This window comes from Loxodonta africana, chromosome 7, assembly GCF_030014295.1.
Source record: "Loxodonta africana isolate mLoxAfr1 chromosome 7, mLoxAfr1.hap2, whole genome shotgun sequence".
In the NCBI taxonomy this organism is placed as follows: Eukaryota; Metazoa; Chordata; class Mammalia; order Proboscidea; family Elephantidae; genus Loxodonta; species Loxodonta africana.
The window spans coordinates 131,185,252-131,209,144 of record NC_087348.1 but is presented as its reverse complement, the minus strand read 5'-3'; the positions used below and the strand labels follow the sequence as shown (position 1 = coordinate 131,209,144).

The following is a 23,893-nucleotide window of genomic DNA, read 5'->3' as shown; positions in this document are numbered from 1 at the left end:
CATTTCTGCATCAATTGATAAGATCATGTGGTTTTGTCTTTTATTTATATGGTGGATTACATTAATTGTTTTTCTAATATGGAACCAACCTTGCATAAATCCCACTTGGTCATGGTAGATTAATTTTTTGATATGTTGTTGAATTCTGTTGGCTAGAATTTTGTTGAGGATTTTTGCATCTATGTTCATGAGGGATACAGGTCTGTGATTTTCTTTTTTTGTGGTGTCTTTACCTGGTTTTGGTATCGGGGTTATACTGGCTTCATAGAATGAGTTAGGTAGTATTGCATCCTTTTCCGTGTTTTGAAATACCTTTGGTAGTAGTGGTGTTAACTCTTCTCTGAAAGTTTGGTAGAACTCCCCAGCAAAGCCGTCCGGGCCAGGGCTTTTTTTTGTTGGGAGTTTTTTGATTACCTTTTAAATCTCTTTTTTTGCTAGGGGCCTGTTTAGTTGTTGTACTTTTGATTGTGTTACTTTAGGTATGTAGTGTGCTTCTAGGAATTCATCCATTTCTTCTAGTTTTTCAAATTTGTTAGAGTACAATTTTTCATAGTAATCTAATACGATTCTTTTAATTTTGGTTGGGTCTGTTGTGATATGGCCCATCTCATTTCTAATTTGGGTTATTTGTTTCCTTTCTTGTATTTCTTTAGTCAGTTTGGCGAATGGTTTATCAATTTTGTTAATTTTTTCAAAGAACCAGCTTCTGGCTTATTTCATTCTTTCAGTTGTTTTTCTGTTCTCTAATTCATTTAATTCTGCTCTAATTTTTATTATTTGTTTTCTTCTGGTGCCTGACGGTTTCATTTGTTGCTTCTTTTCTGTTTGTTCGAGTTGTAGGGACAGTTCTCTGATTTTGGCTCTTCTTTTTGTATGTGTGCATTTATCGATATAAAATGGCCTCTGAGCACTGCTTTTGCTGTGTCCCAGAGGTTTTGATACGAAGTGTTTTCAGTCTGTTTACATTCTATGAATTTCTTTATTCTCTCCTTAATGTCTTCTATAACCCAGTCTTTTTTGAGCAGCGTATTGTTCAGTTTCCAAGTGCTTGATTTATTTTCCCTGCTTTTTCTGTTATTGATTTCTACTTTTATGACCTTATGGTCAGAGAAGATGCTTTGTAATATTTCGATGTTTTTGATTCTGCAAAGGTTTGTTTTATGACCTAATATGTGATCTAAAGAATGTTCCATGTGGAGCTGTTGGGTGGAGTGTTCTATATAAGTGTATGAGATCAAGTTGGTTGATTGTAGCAATCAGATATTCTGTGTCTCTATTGAGCTTCTTACTGGAAGTCCTGTCCTTCACCGAAAGTGGTGTGTTGAAGTCTCTGACTATAATTGTGGAGCTGTCTATCTCACTTTACAGTTCTGTTGAAGTTTGTTTTATGTATCTTGTAGCCCTGTCATTGGGTGCATAAATATTTAATATGATTGTATCTTCCTGGTAAATTGTCCCTTTAATCATTCTTTAGTGCCCTTCTTTATCCTTTGTGGTGGATTTAACTTTAAACTCTATTTTCTCAGGAATTAATATTGCCACTCCTCTTTTTTGATTGTTGTTTGCTTGATATATTTTTTCCATCCTTTGAGTTTTAGTTTGTGTCTCTGAGTCTTAGATGTATCTTTTGTAGGCAGCCTATAGACGAATCGTGTTTTTTTAATCCATTCTGCCACTCTCTGTCTCTTTATTGGTGCATTTCGGCCATTTAAATTCAGCGTAATTATAGATAAGTATGTAATGCTGTCACTTTGATGCCTTTTTGTGTGTGTTGTTGACAATTTCATTTTTCCCCTTTTTTGTGCTGAGAAGTTTTTCTTTGTAAATTGTGTGTTCCTCAGTTCCATAGTAGTTGAATTCATTTTTGCTGATTCGTTATGTTTATCCTGGTTTTTACTTTGAAGTATGGAATTGTGGTTATCTTAATATTTACGCCTATTTTTATAAGTAAAAACCTAACTTGTATCGTCCTATATTGCCTTGTTTTCCTCTCCATATGGAAGATCTGTGCCTCCTGTATTTAGTCCCTCTTTTTGATTATTGTGATCTTTTACATAATGACTTCAATGATTCCCTGTTTTGAGCATTTTTTTCTTTTTAAAAGTAATCTTATTTTGTTTTTGTGATTTCCCTTTGGGGTGATATCAGGACGTTCTATTCTGTGACCTTGTTTTGTGTTGGTATCTGATATTATCGATTTTCTGACCAAAAAATTTCCTTTAGTAATTCTTGTAGCTTTGGTTTGGTTTTGCAGATTCTCTAAGCTTGTGTTTATCTGTAAATGTGTTAATTTCACCTTCGTATTGGCAGAGAGTTTTGCTTGATATATGATTCTTGGCTGGGAGTTTTTCTCCTTCAGTGCTTTATATATGTCATCCCATTGCCTTCTTGCCTGCATGATTTCTGCTGAGTAGTCTGAACTTATTGATTCTTCTTTTTAGGTGACTTTTCATTCATCCCTGGCTGCTTTTATTTATTTATTTTTAAATTTTTATTGAGCTTCAAGTGAACGTTTACAAATCAAGTCAGTCTGTCACATATACGTTTATATACACCTTACTCCATACTCCCACTTGCTCTCCCCCTAATGAGTTAGCCCTTCCAGTTTCTCCTTTCGTGACAATTTTGCCAGCTTCCAACCCTCTCTACCCTCCCATTGCCCCTCCAGACAGGAGATGCCAACACAGTCTCAAGTATCCACCTGATACAAGTAGCTCACTCTTCATCAGTATCTCTCTCCTACCCACTGTCCAGTCCCTTCCATGTCTGATGAGTTGTCTTCGGGAATGGTTCCTGTCCTGTGCCAACAGAAGGTCTGGGGACCGTGACCGCCGGGATTCCTCTAGTCTCAGTCAGATCATTAAGTCTGGTCTTTTTATGAGAATTTGGGGTCTGCATCCCACTGATCTCCTGCTCCCTCAGGGGTTCTCCATTGTGCTCCCTGTCAGGGCAGTTATGGGTTGTGGCCAGGCACCATCTAGTTCTTCTGGTCTCAGGATGATGTAAGTCTCTGGTTCATGTGGCCCTTTCTGTCTCTTGGGCTCATAGTTATCGTGTGACCTTGGTGTTCTTCATTCTCCTTTGATCCAGGTGGGTTGAGACCAATTGATGCATCTTAGATGGCCGCTTGTTAGCATTTAAGACCCCAGACGCCACATTTCAAAGTGGGATGCAGAATGTTTTCATAATAGAATTATTTTGCCAATTGACTTAGAAGTCCCCTTAAGCCATAGTCCCCAAACCCCTGCCCTTGCTCCGCTGACCTTCGAAGCATTCAGTTTATCCTGGAAACTTCTTTGCTTTTGGTCCAGTCCAGTTGAGCTGACCTTCCATATATTGAGTATTGTCCTTCCCTTCACCTAAAGTAGTTCTTATCTACTAACTAATCAGTAAAAAACCCCTCCCACCCTCCCTCCCACCCCCTTCTCATAACCACAAAAGAATGTGTTCTTCTCAGTTTATACTATTTCTCAAGATCTTATAATAGTGGTCTCATACAATGTTTGTCCTTTTGCCTCTGAGTAATTTCACTCAGCATAATGCCTTCCAGGTTCCTCCATGTTATGAAATGTTTCACAGATTCGTCACTGTTCTTTATCGATGCGTAGTATTCCTTTGTGTGAATATACCACAATTTATTTAACCATTCATCTATTGATGGACACCTTGGTTGCTTCCAGCTTTTTGCTATTGTAAACAGAGCTGCAATAAACATGGGTGTGCATATATCTGTTTGTGTGAAGGCTCTTATTTCTCTAGGGTATATTCCGAGGAGTGGGATTTCTGGGTTGTATGGTAGTTCTATTTCTAACTGTTTAAGATAATGCCAGGTAGATTTCCGAAGTGGTTGTACCATTTTACATTCCCACCAGCAGTGTATAAGAGTTCCAATCTCTCCGCAGCCTGGCTGCTTTTTAAGTATTCTCTTTATCTTTGGTTTTGCCAAGTTTGATGATAATATGCCTTGGTGATTTTCTTTTGGGATCTGTCTTGTATGGTGTTCAGTGAGCATCTTGTATAGATATCCTTTAATCTTTCACGATGCCAGGGAAGTTTTCTGCCAACAGATCTTTCAACTGTTCTCTCTGTATTTTCTGTTATCCCTCCCTGTTCTGGAACTTCAGTCACTCACGTTATTCTTCTTGATAGAGTCTCACATGATTCTTAAGGTTTCTTCAATTCTTTTATCTGATTTTTCTTCAGTTATATTGATATCAATTGCCTTATCCTCTAACTCCCCCACTCTGCATTCCAGTCCCTTGATTCTGCTCCTCTGACTTTCTGTTGAGGTGTCTAATTCTGTAATTTTATTGTTAATCTTTTGGATATCTGAATGCTGTCTCTCTGTGGATTCTTGCAGCTTATTAATTTTTCCACTGTGTTCTTGAATAATCTTTTTTATTTCTTCAACTGCTTTATCACTGTGTTCCTTGGCCTTTTCTGTAGATTGCCTTATTTCATTTCTGAGGTCATCCCTCATGTCTTGAAGCATTCTGTATATTAGTTTTTTATATTCTGCATCTGGCAATTCCAGGATTGTATCTTCATTTGGGAAAGATTTTGATTCTTTAATTTGGGGATTTGTAGAAGCAATCATGGTCTGCTTCTTTATGTGATTTGATATCGACTGCTGTCTCCGAGCCATCTATAAGGTATTGTAATGATTTATTTTATATTTGCTCACTGAGTCTTATCTTCTTGTTTTGTTTTGTTTCAGTATACCCAGATGGGCTACTAGATTGTGCTGTCTTGATTGTTGTAGCCTATGAATCACTTATGTCCTATTTCCAGCTGGTTTGAGCTGTTACCTGGTATATGAGCCTATGAGTCCATTCACTATTCTTGCATAGAATTAGTTTCGGTGTGCTGATTGTGGGTCACCTAGTGTGTGGTGTAGGCTGTCAACTATTAACTTAGAGAAGTAATGGTGATGGTTGTATTCACCAGATTTTAGTAGCGGCAGGAGGTCACACTTCGAGGGCAGGATGCTGACAGCCTTCCGCCATGTGCCAGTGAGGTAGGAGTGTCTTATTCCCAGAGCATCTTGGTGAGTGGGCTCTGCTGCTGTACCTTAGGCACCCAGTGCACGTACCTCTAAAGATTGGTAGGCGCCAGTATCCTCAGACCCCGTTAGCTGGTGGCTAGGTGGTGTGGGTGGAACTTTAGCCCTCAGTTCCCTGCAGTGGATCAGTGAGAGCTCTGTTTAATAGACAGAGAGGTATCAGACCGCCAAAACTTGTCTTTCCACTGTTTAGCTAAAACAGTTACAGTCAGATGTCTATCAGAATTGCCTTTGCATTATAATAGCCACCTGGCTCCCTGTAGGGATGAAAGCCAGAGACTGCAGATCTCTTTTGCTTGGCTGGAGCTGGTGGGAGGTCAGGGAAGGATTTTTCTCTCCTGGATTGTTACGTGCTGCTTCTTTCAGTCCAGGAGAATGGGTTAGAACCCCCCTCCCCCCGCCCAGCACTTCACTCCCTGGCCCAGGAAATTCCAATGTTAATGAAGCCGCCTGGGGCAAGGAGGGGAGGGATCAAATAGATAGGAGAGAGTAACTAGACAAAATAGACAAAGTTACTTATCTTGCTTGGTGATGACTGTTTTATCTGATACTCCAGATGGGCACTAGCCTGTGTGTGCTGGCTGGGTCAAGATTGCTCCCGAGGGTCAGGCCTGCGTCCCCTGCTTGTGCAGTCTCAGGAAGCCGTGATCAGCTCCTCCTCTCCTAGTCCAAAGCCCAGCACCAAGGTTTTCTGGCTGGGACGCTGTGCTCCAGGCTCCAAAAGCAGTCACTGCTCCCCCATGATTTCTCCTTCTCCTGTCAGCCGTGTCAGTGTGTAGCCTGCGTGCGCCGGCTAGGTTTCAGGCCAAGGTTACTCCAGGGGTTTAGGGCTGTATCCGGTGCTTGTGCCATCTTAGGAAGCCATGATGATCTCAGCGCTTAGTCCAAAGCCCAGTGCCAAGGTTTTCTGACTGGGACACTGGCTTCAGGCTCCGAAAACAGTCGCTGCTTCCCCGTGGGTTCTCGTTCTCCTGTCAGCCGTGTCAGTGTGCAGCCTACTTGCGCTTTCTGAGTCTGTGCTGAGGTTGCTCCAGGGGTTAGAGGTTAGGGCTGTTTCCCATGCTTGTCCCGTCTCAGTAAGCTGTGATCAGCCCAACCACTCTGGCACCAGGGAACCATGAGGGCTCAAGGCTGTGGTGGGGGACGCCGATTCCAGAAGCGGTCACCACTTCACTGCGGGGTTTTTTGCTCCTGTCACTCAAGTCAACTCCTTAGTTCTGTTTGATGGTCAGGGTTCGTCGATTGTCATGTAGGTGATCGATTCACTTGTTTTTCTGAGTCTCTGTTGCAAGAGGGATCTGCAGTAGTTCTACGTAGTCAGCCATCTTGGCCCCGCCTTTGTCTCAGATTTTTAAGCATTGACTTGAGTAATAGATGGACTGGAACAGTAGAATTTCATTTCGGTCAAGGATTACTTTTTATTTTTAATTGAGTTATAATTTATATACAGTAAAATGCACAGCAAGTTAGATTTTAAAGTCATTACACAAAGTGAATGTTACGTATAATCAGAATGACCTGAAAGATATCTTAACTGTTCATAAAAGAATAGGCATGCTTATCTCAACGGGTACAACACAGTTGTTTTTTCAGTGGTAGATCATTCGTGGTTTTGTTGAGGCTAGATGAAGTGATGACAGTAGTCATGTGATTTAAAAAAAACTTTTTAAACTGGAATCATACTTAAATACTTTTTTTTTGAAGTTTTCTATATATTTCATTTTTATTTTTCTATCATACTTTAAATGAAGGTTTATAGAGCAAATTAGTTTCTCATTAAACAATACGTATACCGTTCTGTGACATTGGTTGCCAACCCGATCACATGTCAACACTCTCCCCTTCTGGACTTTGGGTTCCCCATTACCAGCTTTCCTGTCTCCTCCTGCCTTCTCGTCCTTGCATCTGGGCAGTGTGCCCATTTAGTCTTGTTTTATTTTGTGTGCCTGCCTGATCTTTGGCTGAAGGGTGAACCTCAGGAGTGACTTTAGTACTGAGTTAAAAAAAGGTGTCTAGGGGCCATACTCTTGGGGTTTCTCCAGTCTCTGTCAGACTTGTAAGTCTGGTCTTCTTTTGTGAGCTAGAATTTTGTTCTCCATTGTTCTCCAGCTCCGGGACCCTCTGTTGTGATCCCTGTCAGAGCAGTTGGTGGTGGTAGCTGGGTACCATCTAGTTATACTGGATTCAGTCTGGTTGAGGCTGTGGTAGTTACGGTCCATTAGTCCTTTGGACTAATCTTTCCCTTTTGTTTTTGGTTTTCTTCATTACACAATTCCTTTATTTTAAATACATATATTCTTTCACCCACGCTATCTAAAAAGAAGGGAGGTAACTGAACTGCTTTAGTTAGAGTCTTATGGTAGGTAGTATGCATGTCTTCAATATTTTGTCTTCCACTTTTTAAATCCAGAAACTCAGTTGTTCTTCCAGAGTTGATAGTCTCTGGGGAGTCTGATTCAGGCTATCTAAGCTTAAAAGATACTGATTAATACAAAAAAACAAAAACAAACCCAAACCCGTTGTCATCAAGTCAATTCCAACTCGTAAAATCTAGATAGTGTTAGCATCGTCAGAACCCATCTAACTTCACGGGGGATAATGTGAATCAAGGTCGTCAGCCCGAGGCTAATCTCTGTGAGGTGGAGATCAAACATAGCTCCATTCTCCAACTCTTTTTACCAATTCTGACACCAGCCATCTCTCCCACGGCACTCTCTACTTCTCTTCTGGGTTCAATAATCCATTGCAGCGACTACACAGAACTCACAGATGATACTTAACGGTTAAGTGGTTTATTGAGGGAGTAACAGGGTACAACTCAGGATCAGGATCAACAGGTACAGTGTAGGGTCGGGATCAGGAAACGTATAGGCAGAGTCTGGAAGGCTCCCCCAAAGTAGAGAGCACACCTCTGCCTCCATTGCAAGACAGCTGTCTTAGCTCCTCTCAGTCGTACAGACCTCCTTTCAGCCACCTCAGGACAGGCTCCTCTTGGCCCTGCTGTCTGTCACCACCGACTCTGCTACAGGGCCCTTCTAGGCCTGTTGCTGCTGACTCTGCCACAGGGCCCCTTCTGGGCCTCTTGCTATCTTTGGTGTTACAGTTCTTGACCTGTGTGTTACAGTTCTTTTAGGAGGTTCCTTGCCCTCTCTTCTTCTGTCTTCTTCCTTTTACTTCTCTTCCTGCTGCTTTCTGTCTGAAAAAATCCTCTGTGGGGTTGGCCGCATATATCCACAAACTTCTCCGGACCAGACAAAAAGTATCCAACCAAGTTGTTTGTACCTTTCCCAGAAAGTGTAACAACCCCTCTGGGGTAGAAAATTAGGGTAAAGGTAAATTCTCAGGGCTTAGGGCAAAAATCAGGATCTCAAGCTATTTTTTCAAAGAACCAAGGCCACATAAAGGAACTCATTTAACTGCAGTTAGAATACTAATTTTTGGTATAGAATGGAGAAAATACCTTCACAGTGATTGGCATTTTCTATTTATGGTACATAGCATTCTCTTTCTCAGTGTCTCAGCACCTGGGGTAAAATCAGTAATCAAAAGGTTATCTGATGCTCGATCATAAATGAAACAAAAATAATTCGATTTTGATGGATGTTTAACTCCAGCTTTGAAAAATTCACGTGAGCAGACTATTCTCGCACAGTAGTTTAGCTCTTTGGTGATAGGGATAATCAGTTCCACCAGATGATATTTCTGTCCTTTAAAAAGAACTAGATAAACCTGAAGTTTTACATGCCACGTTTCTGACTTGGGCATCTGGGTGGTTGGTAATACCTTTTACCAAGATAAAGAATACAGGAGAAGGAATATACTTGGCATGAGAGTGGATTCAGTTTTGAACCTCTTGAGTTTGAAATATTTGTGGTATAACCAAGAGAGAATCTAGTATTCATTTGGATATGTGGGCCCAGATCTGGGAGACCAGTCTGGACTATAGGTACAGTTTGGGCAGTATTCAGCAAATAGATGCAAATTAACCCATAAGGATGAAAGAGATGAGCCTGAAAGCACATATACGACAAAAAACCAAACCCATTGCTGTCAAGTCGAATTCAACTCCTAAAAATCCTATAGTACGGAGTAGAACTGCCCCTTAGGGTTTCCAAGGCTGTAAATCTTTATGGAAGCAGACTTCTGTGTCTTTCTGTTGTGGAGCGGCTGGTTGGTTCTAACTGCCAACCTTTCGGTTAGCAGCGAGCGCTTACCCACTGTGCCACCAGGGTGCCTGAAAGTACATACAGAAAGAGAAAAAGGCCTGGGACAGACCTTTTTGGACATCAGCTTTTAAGTACAGAGGAAGAGGCGTCTATAAAATGCACTGAGCAAAAACGACCAGAGGGTTAAGAATATTAGAGGAGGAGTGTTATGCCATGGTGAAAGAATGACTTAAGCAGAGATCGATCCGCAGCATCAAATGGTACAAAGAGATTGAGTAGGAGAAGAACTGAAGTGTCTGTTGGCTTTCACAATAAGGACATTGTTGGTGACCTTAAACAGCAGCTTCAGTAGAGTTTTGGGCATTAAAGCCAGATTGCAGTTTGGGGCAGTTAGATGCCTGGTATGGAAATGAAAGAGTCAGTATGGACAGTCCTTGAAAGATGTTCAGTCCTGAAAAAGAATAAAATTAGTGGCAGGGAGATGGGTTTTTAGATAAAAATTTTATAGGTTTTTTTTTTTTATAATTTTTATTGTACTTTAAGTGAAAGTTTACAAATTAAGTCAGTCTCTCACATTAAAACCTATATACACCTTGCTAGATAAGTCTCTTAACATAAAAATATATATACACCTTGCTACATATTCCAAATTAGGAGGTAGCGGGCTGTATCATTAAAAAAATTTTTTTTTTAATGATACAGCCCGCTACCTCCCTCCACTCTATCTTTTCATGTCCATTTTGCCAGCTTCTAACCCCCTCTACCCTCTCATCTCCCCTCCAGGCAGGAGATGCCAACATTGTCTCAAGTGTCCACCTGATCCAAGAAGCTCACTCCTCTCCAGCATCCCTCTCCAACCCATTGTCCAGTCCAATCCATGTCTGAAGAGTTGGCTTCGGGAATGGTTCCAGTCCTGCCTGGGCCAACAGAAGGTCTGGGGGCTATGACCACCGGGGTCCCTCTAGTCTCAGTCAGACCATTAACTCTGGTCTTTTTATGAGAATTTGGGGTCTGCATCCCACTGCTCTCCTGCTCCCTCAGGGGTTCTCTGTTGTACTCCCTGTCAGGGCAGTCATCGGTTGTAGCCGGGCACCCTGTCTCTGGTTCATGTGGCTCTTTCTGTCTCTTGGGCTCGTAATTACATTGTGCCCTTGGTGTTCTTCATTCTCCTTTGATCCGGGTGGGTTGAGACTCATTGATGCATCTTAGATGGCCGCTTGCTAGCGTTTAAGACCCCAGACACCACTCTTCAAAGTGGGGCGCAGAAGTGGGATGCAGAATGTTTTCTTTATAGATTTTATTATGCCGTTTGACTTAGATGTCCCCTGAAACCATGATCCCCAAAGCCCTGCCCCTGCCATGCTGGCCTTCGAAGCATTCAGTTTATTCAGGAAACTTCTTTGTTTTTGGTTTAGTCCCGTTGTGCTGACCTCCCCTGTATTGCGTGTTGTCTTTCCCTTCACCTAAAGTAGGTCTTATCTACTGGCTAATTAGTGAATGCTCCTCTCCCACCTTTCTTCCCTCCCCCCTATTGTAATCAAAAAAGAGTGTTTTCTCAGTTTAAACTGTTTCTCAAGATCTTATAATAGTGGTCTTATGTAGTATTTGTCCTTTTGCAACTGACTAATTTCACTCACCATGATGCCTTCCAGGTTCCTCCATGTTAAGAAATGTTTCACAGATTCCTCACTGTTCTTTATCGATGCGTAGAATTGCATTCTGTGAATATACCATTATTTATTTATCCATTCATCTGTTGATGGGCAGCTTGGTTGCTTCCATCTTTTTGCTATTGTAAACAGTGCTGCAGTGAACATGGCTGTGCATATATCTGTTTGTGTAAAGGCTATTATTTCTCTAGGATATATTCCAGGGAGTGGGATTGCTGGATGGTATGGTAGTTCTATGTCTAGCTTTTTAAGGAAGCACCAAATCTATTTCCAAAGTGGTTGTACCATTTTGCATTCCCACCAGCAGTGTATAAGTGTTCTAGTCTCTCCACAGCCTCTCCAACATTTATGATTTTGTGTTTTTTGGATTAATGCCAGGTGTGTTGGAGTGAGATGGCATGTCATTGTAGTTTTGATTTGCATTTCTCTAATGGCTAATGATCGTGAGCATTTCCTCATGTATCTGTTAGCTACCTGAATGTCTTCTTTAGTTAAGTGTCTGTTCAATACATTTTGCCCATTTGTTAACTGGGTTATTTGTCTTTCTGTAGTTGAGTTTTTGCAGTAGCATGTAGATTGTAGCAATCAAGTGCTGATCGGAAATGTCATAGCTAAAAACTTTTTCCCAGTCTGTAGGTAGTCTTTTTACTCTTTTGGTGAGGTCTTTGGATGAGCATAGGTGTTTGATTTTTAGGAGCTCCCAGTTACCTGGTTTTTCTTCTTCATTCTTAATAGTGTTTTGTATACTGTTCATGCCATGTATTAGGGCTCCTAACGTTGTCTGTATTTTTTCTTCCATGATCTTTATTGTTTTAGATTTTGTATTTAGGTCTTTGATCCATTTCGAGCTCGTTTTTGTGCATGGAGTGAGGTATGGGTCTTGTTTCATTTTTTTGCAGATGGATATCCAGTTATGCCAGCACCATTTGTTAGAAAGACTGTCTTTTCCCCCATTGAACTGTTTTTGGGCCTTTGTCAAATATCAGCTGCTCATATGTGGATGGATTCATGTCTGGATTCTCAGTTCTGTTCCATTGGTCTATGTATCTGTTGTTGTACCAGTACCAGGCTGTTTTGACTACTGTGGCGGCATAATGGGTTCTAAAATCAGGTAAAGTAAGGCCTCCCACTTTGTTCTTTTTCAGTAATACCTTACTCATCTGGGGCCTCTTTCCCTTCCATATGAAATTGGTGCTTTATTTCTCTATCTCATTAAAGAATGTCATTGGAATTTGGATCGGAATTGCATTAAATGTAGAGATCGCTTTTGGTAGAATAGACATTTTTTATAATGTTAAGTCTTCCTGTCCATGAGCAAGGTATGTTTTCCACTTATGTAAGTCCCTTTTGGTTTCTTGCAGAAGTGTATTATAGTTTTCTTTGTGTAAGTCTTTTACATCTCTGGTAAGATTTATTCCTAAGTATTTTATCTTCTTGGGGGCTACTGTAAATGGCATTGATTTGGTGATTTCCTCTTCGGTGTTCTTTTTGTTGGTGTAGAGGAATATAGCTGATTTTTGTATGTTTATCTTGTATCCCGATACTCTGCTGAACTCTTCTATTGGTTCAGTAGTTTTCTTAAGGATTCCTTAGGGTTTTCTGTGTATAAGATCATGTCATCTGCGAATAGAGATAATTTTACTTCTTCCTTGCCAATCTGGATGCCCTTTATTTCATTATCTAGCCTAATTGCTCTGGCTAGGACCTCCAATACAATGTTGAATAAGAGTGGTGATAAAGGGCATCCTTGTCTGGTTCCCGATCTCATGGGGAATGCTTTCAGGCTCTCTCCATTTAGGGTGATGTTGGCTGTTGGTTTTGTATAAATGCCCTTTATTATGTTGAGGAATTTTCCTTCAATTCCTATTTTGCTGAGAGTTTTTATCATGAATGGGTGTTGAACTTTGTCAAATGCCATTTCTGCATTAATTGATAAAATCGTGATTCTTTTGTTTTATTTGTGTGGTAAAAAAAATTTATGTGGTAGATTATATTAATTGTTTTTCTAATGTTGAACCATCCCTGCATACCTGGTATAAATCCCACTTGGTCATAGTGAATTATGTTTTCGATATGTTGTTGAAGTCTATTGGCTAGATTTTTGTTGAGGATTTTTGCTTCTACGTTCATGAGGGATATAGGTCTCTAATTTTCTTTTTTTGTGGTGTCTTTACCCGATTTTGGCATCAGGGATATGGTGGCTTCATAGAATGAGTTTGGTAGTACTCCGCCCTTTTGTATGCTCTGAAATACCTTTAATAGTTGTGGTGTTAACTCTTCTCTGAAAGTTTGGTAGAACTCTGCAGTGAAGCCTTCAGGAGCAGGACTTTTTTTTTCTTGGGAGTTTTTTGATTACCTTTTCAATCTCTTCTTTTGTTAAGGATCTATTTAGTTGTTCTACCTCTGTTTGTGTCAGTTTAGGTAGGTAGTGTGTTTCTAGGAATTCATCCATTTCTTCTAGGTTTTAAATTTGTTAGAGTACAATTTTTCATAGTAATCTGATACGATTCTTTTAATTTCAGTTGGGTCTGTTCTAATATCGCCCATCTCATTTCTTATTCGGGTTATTTGCTTCCTCTGCTGTTTTTCTTTTGTCAGTTTGGCCAGTAGTTTATCAATTTTGTTGATTTTTTTCAAAGAACCAGCTTTTGGTCTTGTTAATTCTTTCAATTGTTTTTCTGTGTTCTGTTTCATAAAAATTTTATAAGTTTTATGAAGATGTTTTATAAGATAGAGGAGAATTGCAGTATTTTCCTTCATTTATTCACTCTAAAGTTTTTGAGACCATTTCAGTACTGGCACTGAGCATATAGTTGTGAAAAAAATGATTTGTCTTCTTTCCCTCTGAAACACAAGTATATATGATAATGTATATAAGCTGTTTAAAGTCAGGAAAGGTGTGTGTCAGGGTTGTGTCCTTTCACCATACCTATTCAATCTGTATGCTGGCAAATAATCTGAGAAGCTGGACTATATGAAGAAGAACGGAGCATTAGGATTGGAGTAAGACTCATTAACAACTTGAGTTATGCAGATGACACAACCTTGCTTGCTGAAAGTGAAGAGGACTTGAAGCACTTACTGGTGAAGATCAAAGACCACAGTCTTCAATATGGATTACACCTCAGCGTAACGAAAACAAAAATCCTCACGAGTGGAGCAATAAGCAGTATCATGATAAACGGAGAAAATGTTGAGGTTGTCAAGGATTTCATTTTACTTGGATCCGCAGTTGACACTCATGGAAGCAGCAGTCAGGAAATCAAAAGACGCATTGTGTTGGGCAAATGGGCTGCAAAAGACCTCTTTAAAATGTGGAAAAGCAAAGATGTCACCTTGAGGACTAAGGTGCACCTGAACCAAGCCATGGTATTTTCAGTCACCTCATATGCATGTGAAAGCTGGACAGTGAATAAGAAGACAGAAGAATTGAGGCCTTTGAATTGTGGTGTTAGCGAAGAACATTGAACATACCATGGACTGCCAAAAGAAGGAACGAATGTGTCTTGGAAGAAGTACAACCAGAATGCTCCTTAGAAGCGAGGATGGCAAGACTACGTCACACATACTTTGGGCATGTTGTCAGGAGAGATCAGTCCCTGGAGAAAGGACATCATGCTTCTTAAAGTAGAGGGTCAATGAAAAAGAGGAAAACCTTCAAGGACATGGAGTGACACAGGGGCTGCAACAGTGGGCTCAAGCATAAGAACAATTGTGAGGATGGCTCAAGACTGGGCAGTGTTTTGTTCTGTTGAACATAGGGTTGCTATGAATTGGAACCAATTGGACAGCTCCTAACAACAGCAGCAGGTGTACATAATTTATAGTATGCTTCTTGTTGTTAGGTCCCGTCAAGTTGGTTCCCACTCTTTCAGTGACCCTGTATGATAGAGGAGAACTACCCCGTAGAGTTTCCACAGAGCGGCTGAAGGATTCGAACTGCCGACCTTTTGGTTAGCAGTCGAGCTCTTAACCATTCCGCTCCACAGCTCCATAGTATGCATAGTAGATAAATAATACTTTTACGCGTCCTGACTTTACTGCTTTGGTGTTAAAATATTAGTTGTGGAAAATAAGATCATACGTTTATACAGTGAAACCTGGGAGAGCCCGAACTTGACTGGACTGCCTTGTTTTTCCGGATCTTGCTAGTTTTGCACCTTTGACAAGGTGCAGTCTTAACCACTTTTTTATTGCTCTCTTAATGGAAAATATTTGACCTTTCCTTCCCTGAGAAATGTCTGCCTTACGCACATTTTGGCTTTTGCAAGTTTAACTGTAGACTTCACTGTATTACCTATATAAAGCAATAAAATTAATAGCAAAAAAGCAAATACATAAAGGAAGAGCCCAAAAGTCTGATTTTTTTAATCAGGACTCTAATTTTCTATTAACATATGAATGCCCCCTCTTTTTTTTTTTTTGCCCAGTAATTTATTTGAAACATTTGATATAATGTCTGTATAATAACAACTTTTTTTTTTTTTTTTAAATAATCCATACAATAATAGGAGCCCTGGTGGCACAGTGGTTAAGCATTTGGCTGCTAACCAAAAGGCTGGGAGTTCAAATCCACCAGCCTGCTCCTTGGAAACCCTGCGGGGGTAGTTCTTCTTTGTCCTGTAGGGTCTCTGTGAGTCGGAATCGACTCAGCCACAACGGGTTTGGTGTGTGTGTGTGTGTTTTTTTTAATATAATAATAACTTTTTAAAGCATATATTATTTAAAATAATTTAAGAATCCTAGAATCTTTTTTATTTTGGGATAATTGCAGATTCACATGCATTCGTAGGAATAATAGAGAGATCTCACATATTCTTGTCCCAGCCTTCCCCCGTGGTTAACATCTTGCATGGGTATGTAAGTACAGTCTCAAAACCAGTGTGTCGACATAGATACAATCTACCCATTTTATTCAGGTTTCACGAGTTTTACATGCACTCATTCGTGTATATGTATTTAGTTCTCTGAGTCCCTAGGTGGTACAAATGGTTAAGTGCTGACTATTAACTGCATGGTTGGTCGTTCACACCTGCCCAGAGCCATGAGTCAGAATTGACTTGATGGGAACTGCTTTGTTAGTTTTCTTTTTTATGAAGTTCTGTGCAATTTTATCGTATATAGGTTCATGCAACAACCACCATAGTCAGGATACAGGAAGATTCCTGGATTTCTAAAAGACTGTTGATTTTGAATCATAGCGACATTTTCATAGGTTTTTTCTTTTTTCCTTGTAGTGTTTTGGAACAGCACAAACTGACAAAAGAACAGTGGGAAGAAAGAATACAGAACTGGCATGAAGAACACAGAGGAATGCTAAGGTATTTGAGTGGCTAATTTTTTTGTGTATGTCCTCAAATTAAAGTATTTTTATTTTATAAAATTTGGCACTCTATCATCCCCAAAAGATTATTCTATTTATGTGAATAAACACAATAAATACACCAAATTTTAATCTAAGGGATTTTAAAATTTCAATTCAGTATTAGATAATCTTACTTAAATACATAGTAATTATTTTATTTCAACAGGGAAGATTCTATGATGGAATACCTGAAGATTGCACAAGATCTAGAAATGTATGGAGTCAACTATTTTGAAATAAAAAATAAAAAGGGAACTGAATTGTGGCTAGGTGTTGATGCTTTGGGTCTGAATATTTATGAGCATGATGACAAGTAAGTAACTTAATTGCATAGTGAACTAGTCATTATTCAGTGGTCTAAATGACTTTAATCTTCAGTCTCATTTGTAAAAGTTGTTTTTTGGCTTGATTACCTTACTGCTGCTTTTTAAAATGAAAAAAGATTAGTAATGCCGCATAGACTTTTAGATATCGTAGTTTCATTTTCTCAGCATCTTAACAGTTTCAGAGTTTTCTCATTTGATAAATATATCAAATAGAATGATTCGTTTTTATCTGAAGTGTGCTTCATGAGTTCCTCTATGTCCAGTAGCTTAAAATTTGTTCCCTCAATAGGTAAAGAATGATTCCTTAAATGTTGTTATGCCTGGCAAATAGGTTGAAATTTTAGTTATATAAGAAATTAGGAGCACCGGGAGAATGAAAATAATAGATGTATTATTTATTATATTTCATAATACTTTTTGGAAAATTTATGTTATGTATAGGAATTATTTTGACTATTTATTGATATGCATAAAGTAGAATATCCCTGTATTATGCGTGGTAAAAAATGTAAGTATATTTTGAAATTGATTACATATTTTTAGATTTATATAAAACACATCAAGCTCTTACAGCACTTCTCAGGAATGATAGCTACAGTTGGCTTACACCTTTCTTTAATTTATTTACCGTGCTACGTAGTCACCCAAGTTTGCCAGTAATGCCTCCTTCTGATTTGGCTCCAGGACTTTCATTTTCATTATTACATATATTTAATAAAATAAATATTTCTACGCATATATGGAAACCCCAGGGGCATCGTGATTCAGCATATACAATGACTCCAAAAGAGAGCATTTTACTAATTTTTATCCCAACACTTTAAGTTTACAAAAAATGTTAAAATATTATATCATTCAAATTTTGAAAATTTTGAAAAGCAAAGATGTCTTCAAGACTAATTTTCATGAACCAAATCTTTTTCTTTTTTAAATTATTGAATTGGTTTCTATTAGAGCACCTATTACAGATATGAATACAGGTAAAGATGGGGAGTATGAAATGGGGTTAGCACAGAATGCCATTGGGGTTGGTGGACAGAGAGGACTTGCTTTCTCTATCCTGTGCAGTTTTTTTTTTACATGAAAACTGTTTATTACTTGTATTCCCCCCTCACCCAATTTTTAAAAAATTTTTTTTATTTTTTACTCAAAATAGGATACCACTTAAAAGGCGCAGGTTCTTTTACCAGCCCTGCTACTAATTACCTTTGTGGCCCCACTTAAGTTATTAACTCTCTGGAGTGAGTATAACTGCCAGGCTCACTTCACTTCCAAAGATCGTTGTGAGAATTACGTGAGGAAATTGCTGTAGAGTTTTTTCAGAGCAGCACATAAATGCAGTATAATATTAAGTATGTAACTTTGGCTTATCCCAGTGGCCATTAGAAGCCAGTATAACGTGTGTATTGAGTAAAGAATATTTATTTAGAAATTACTTGCTGTGCTGCTGTTCCTAGCCTGTTTAAAAATTAATAAGAATATAAATGTGTAGAAATTCATGCTGTTATCAGAAGCCTGATTAAAAGATACCTTTTTGCCAGCATAGATGTCTCAGTCATTTGTCACTCTTGTCACTAGGACAAGAGTGATACATTTGATGGGTGTCTTAAACACTACAGTATGTGAAAAACAAAAACAAAATTACTTGCTCTGGTCTGATTCCTTAAATCTTTGTGGATAAGGTGGTAAAATGAGGACAACTGTTGTATAATCTTAGAGTTTTCATTCCAGCTTTTCCATTTATCCAAACATTTGTGTATGTGTGTTTAAAAATGTTTTTATTGCAGTATAATTCATGTCATATAATTCATCCTTTTAAAATATAAAAGTCAATGTTTTTATTATACTTACAAATATCCAAACATTTTAAAACTAAATAGAAAGGAAATTTTTTTTTTTTTTTTATTCAGTAACTTATGTCCGTAATTCATATGAAGAGTTATAAAGGCTTTATTTTTAGAATAAAAACTAAATAAAGCCAGTACAAACCCCAGGAAGCCCAGTTGTATACTCTGGTCACCAGCTTATTTTTTCTAGGTAATTTTAAGAAAATAACTATAATGCTCTTAAGGTTCATGACACGTTTATGAACTCTTTAAATAGTTATTTTTTGTTTCATGTGATTTTATTTCATATTTTCCCTGAAAAATAATACCAACTGTATGTTACGAGTTATGTTTATTAGGAGTAAAGTTGAATACACTTTGGGAATCTGGAACTGTTAAGAATGTTCATTCAGCTACATTGGTCCCAGAAAGGTGTTATGAATTTTGTACATTCTTCACTGTCTTTAAATAAAGGGATGCTTTCATTTTTGAAGGTTAACACCTAAAATTGGTTTTCCTTGGAGTGAAATAAGAAATATTTCATTTAATGACAAAAAGTTTGTTATAAAGCCAATCGACAAAAAGGCACCTGTAAGTAATCTTCCATATGTTTTAATTTATTAACTCTAAATAATTTGTCAGTTTGCTGTGATGTTACTTGAAAAATGACATTGTTCATTTATTGGATTGTTCCTGAGGCACATTCGCTTTCCACAATTTAACTTTCCCAGTGATGAAATGAAGGTTATTTAAGAAATAAGATTTTAGTTTTTTTTTCTGGTATGAAATAACTTTTATAAAATTAAAAAAATAGGAAGAACAATACTATATTGCTTAGATTAATATATGATATAAACAAATGCATGGAGATAATCATGAAATTCAGAATAGTGTTTACCTCAAAGTGGAGGCTATGTGATGGAGAATATGGGATCAGGAGGGATATATGGGAACTTTTAATATATAGGTAACTTTTTTTTTAAGCTAAGTGTAGGTACATGGCATTTATTAAATGTTTCATAATAAATAAGGTAAAAAAAAAAAAAAAAAACCAAAAACCCACTGCTCTAAAGTTACGGAATCTCTGGTCTCTTGCCCTTTTATTGCAATAGGAGTATTTATTGACAGCCATTAATGATTGGGGGCATATATCTCAATAACTACTTTTCAGTTATGTTAAAAATAGTATAAAAATAATTCCTAGATATATTTCTTCTTTTCTCCTGCAGTCACAAAGTAACGGAATCAAAAGACTAACAGTACATAGCCCTGATCTTATTGTGGTTCACCTAGCCTGATAAAAAGCCTGATACATACCACCAAATTGTTTTCCAAAAAGACTTTGCTGGTTTGTTCTTACTGTTTGGTTTATTTCCAGATATTTTTTTTTTTTTTTTTTTTTAAATTTTTATTAAGCTTCAAGTGAACATTTACCATTCCAATCAGTCTGTCACATGTAGGTTTACATACATCTTACTCCCTTCTCCCACTTGCTCTCCCCCTATTGAGTCAGCCCTTACAGTCTCTCATTTCGTGCCAATTTTACCTTCTTCCCTCTCTCTCTATCTTCCCATCCCCCCTCCAGTCAAGAGTTGCCAACACACTCTCCCGTGTCCACCTGATTTAATTAGCTCGCTCTTCATCAGTATCTCTCTCCCCCCCACTGACCAGTCCTTTTCATGCCTGATGATTTGTCTTCGGGGTTGGTTCCTGTCCTGTGCCATCAGAAGTTCTGGGGAGCATTGTCTCTGGGATTCCTCTAGTCGGAATCATACCATTAGGTGTGGTCTTTTAATGAGAATTTGGGGTCTGTATCCCATTGGTCTCCTGCTCCCTCAGGAGTTGTCTCTTGTGCTCCCTGACAGGGCAGACATCGATTGTGGCCGGGCACCAACTTGTTCTTCTGGTCTCAGGATATTGTAGGTCTCTGGTTCAAGTGGCCCTTTCTGTCTCTTGGGTTCTTAGTTGTCGTGTGACCTTGGTGTTCTTCCTTTGCCTTTGCTCCCGGTGGGTTGAGACCAATTAATGTATTTTAGATGGCTGCTTGTTGGCATTTAGGACCCCAGGTGCCACAATTCAAAGTGGGATGCAGAGTGTTTTCATAATAGAATTGTTTTGCCCATTGATTTAGAAGTCCTCTCAAACCAAGTTCCCCAGACCCCAGCCCCTGCTTCGCTATCCTTTGAAGCTTTCATTTTATCTCGGAAACCTCTTTACTTTTAATCCTGTCCAATTAGGCTGACCTTCCTTGTTTTGAGTGTTGTCTTTCCCTTCACCCAAAGCAGTTCCCATCTACAGATTGATCAATAAAAAGCTCTCTCCCTCCCTCCCTCCCTCCCTCCCCCCTTTGTAACCACAAAAGTATGTGTTCTTTTCCGTTTTTTCTATTCCTCAAGATCTTATAATAGTGGTCTTATACAATATTTGTCCTTTTGCAACTGACTCATTTCGCTCAGCATAATGCCTTCCAGATTCCTCCATGTTATGAAATGTTTCAGAGATTCGTCACTGTTCTTTATGGATGCGTAGTATTCCATTGTGTGAATATACCACAATTTATTTACCCATTCGTCCGTTGATGGACATCTTGGTTGCTTCCAGCTTTTTGCTATTGTAAACAGAGCTGCAATAAACATGGGTGTGCATATATCTGTTTGTGTGAAGGGTCTTGTATTTTTAGGGTATATTCCGAGGAGTGGGATTTCTGGTTTGTATGGTAGTTCTATTTCTAACTGTTTAAGATAACGCCAGATGGATTTCCACAGTGGTTGTACCATTTTACAATCCCACCAGCAGTGTATGAGAGTTCCAGTCTCTCCGCAGCCTCTCCAACATTTATTATTTTGTGATTTTTGAATTAATGCCAGTCTAGTTGGTGTCAGATGGAATCTCATCGTAGTTTTAATTTGCATTTCTCTAATGACTAATGATCGAGAGCATTTTCTCATGTATCTGTTGGCTGCCTGAATATCTTCTTTAGTGAAATGTGTGTTCATATCCTTTGCCCACTTCTTGATTGGGTTGTTTGTCTTTTTGTGGTTGAGTTTTGACAGAATCATGTAGATTTTAGAGATCAGGCGCTGGTCTGAGATGTCATAGCTGAATATTCTTTCCCAGTCTGTAGGTGGTCTTTTTACTCTTTTGGTGAAGTCTTTAGATGAGCATAGGTGTTTGATTTTTAGGAGCTCCCAGTTATCGGGTTTCTCTTCATCATTTTTGGTAATGTTTTGTATTCTGTTTATGCCCTGTATTAGGGCTCCTAGGGTAGATCCTATTTTTTCTTCCAAGATTTTTATCGTTTTAGTCTTTATGTTTAGGTCTTTGATCCACTTGGAGTTAGTTTTTGTGCATGGTGTGAGGTATGGGTCCTGTTTCATTCTTTTGCAAATGGATATCCAGGTATGCCAGCACCATTTGTTAAAAAGACTATTATTTCCCCAATTGACTGACACTGGTCCTTTGTCAAATATCAGCTGCTCATACGTGGATGGATTTATATCTGGATTCTCAATTCTGTTCCATTGGTCTATGTGCCTGTTGTTGTACCAGTACCAGGCTGTTTTGACTACTGTAGCTATATAATAGGTTCTGAAATCAGGTAGGGTGAGGCCTCCCACTTTCTTCTTCTTTTTCAGTAATGTTTTGCTTATCCGGGGATTCTTTCCTTTCCATATGAAATTAGTGATTTGTTTCTCTATTCCCTTAAAGTATGACATTGGTATTTGGATTGGAAGTGCGTTGTATGTATAAATGGCTTTTGGTAGAACAGACATTTTTACTATGTTGAGTCTTCCTATCCATGAGCAGGGTATGTTTTTCCATTTGAGCGTGTCCTTTTGAATTTCTTGTAGCAGAGTTTTATAGTTTTCTTTGTATAGGTCTTTTACTTCCTTGGTAAGATTTATTCCTAAGTATTTTATCTTCTTGGGGGCTACTGTGAATGGTATTGATTTGGTTATTTCCTCTTCGGTGTTCTTTTTGTTGATGTAGAGGAATCCAAGTAATTTTTGTATGTTTATTTTATATCCTGAGACTCTTCCAAACTCTTCTATTAGTTTCAGTAGTTTTCTGGAGGATTTCTTAGGGTTTTCCATGTATACGATCATGTCATCTGCAAATAGTGATAGCTTTACTTCCTCCTTACCAATCTGAATACCCTTTATTTCTTTGTCTAGCCTAATTGCCCTGGCTAGGACTTCAAGTACGATGTTGAATAAGAGCGGTGATAAAGGGCATCCTTGTCTTATTTCCAGATATTTTTAAGTTTTGTTGCTATTTAATGAGGAGATATTTGGCAAAATTTTCTAGTTGGTTATTGTTGTAGGTTGGATTGTCTCCCCAAGATGTGTGTCAACTTGACTAGGCCGTGATTCCCAGTGTTATGTAATTGTTCACCATTTTGTGATCTGGTGTGATTTACCTGTGTGTTGTAAATCCTATCTCTGTGATGTTAATGAGGCAGGACTCAATCTACAAGATCAGATTGTATCTTGAGTCAATCCCTTTTGAAATATAAAAGAGAGAAGCTAGTGGAGAGACAGGGGGACCTTGTTACCGCCAAGCAAGAAGAGGCAAGAGCACGCATGTCCTTTGGACCCGGGTCCCTGCGCTGAGAGGCTCCTAGACCAGGGGAAGAATGATGACAAGGACCTTCCCCCAGAGCAGACAGAGAAAGCCTTCCCCTGGAGCTGGCACCCTGAATTTGGACTTCCAGCCTCCTGGACTGTGAGAGAATAAATTTCTCTTTGTTAAAGCCGTACGCTTGTGGTATTTCTGTTACAGAAGCAATAGATGATTAAGACAGTTAACTGCTTACCAGTTGCCGTCAAGTTGGCCCCAACTCCATAGGGTTTTCAGTGGCTGATTTTTTTTTTCTTTGTAAGTAGATTGCTGAGCCTTTATTCTGAGGTTAGTTTTTTTTACAAGATAAAAATTATTAAACTTTTGTTTTAATGTTCAAAATTTCTAAAAGTGAAATTAAAATACAAGATAAGCCAGAAAAACCAAACTTGTTGCCATCAAGTCAATTTTGAGTCATAGTGACCGTATAGGACAGAGTAGAACAGCACTGTAGGGTTTCCAGGGAGCAGCTGGTAGATTTGAACTGCTGACCTTTCGGTTAGCAGTCGATCTCTTAACCACTGCACCGCTAGGGCTCTCAGATATAAGATAGGTATGTTTAAATAGATTTTTTTGGTACATCAAGGGTCGAGTATGAGGGCAGTCATAGTTCAGGGGTAGGATTCTTGCCTTCCGTGCTGGACGCCCAGGTTAGATTTCCAGTGCGCCTCAAGCACAGCTGTCACGCATTTGCCAGTGGAGGCTTGTGGGTGGCTCTGATGCTGAACAGGTTTTATCAGAGTAAGACAGACTAGGAAGAAAAGCCTGCTGATTTATTTCTGAAAAATCAACCATTGATATCCCTATGGAGCACAGTGCTACTCTGACATGTGTGGGGTTACCACACGTGGGGTTACC

The 23,893-nt window shown here is 38.8% G+C and overlaps 1 protein-coding gene across 2 annotated transcripts in view; it reads left to right on the top strand.

Moving 5' to 3' along the window:
• The window catches only part of RDX (radixin), an 87,069-nt gene that overhangs the window by 36,442 nt on the left and 26,734 nt on the right, over window positions 1–23,893 (top strand). For both annotated transcript variants that reach the window (XM_010595444.3, XM_003415621.3), the window contains 3 exons: window positions 16,136–16,219; window positions 16,430–16,576; window positions 18,910–19,006. In XM_010595444.3, coding sequence (XP_010593746.1) covers window positions 16,136–16,219; window positions 16,430–16,576; window positions 18,910–19,006 — 328 coding nt within the window. The remainder of the gene's footprint in view (window positions 1–16,135; window positions 16,220–16,429; window positions 16,577–18,909; window positions 19,007–23,893) is intronic.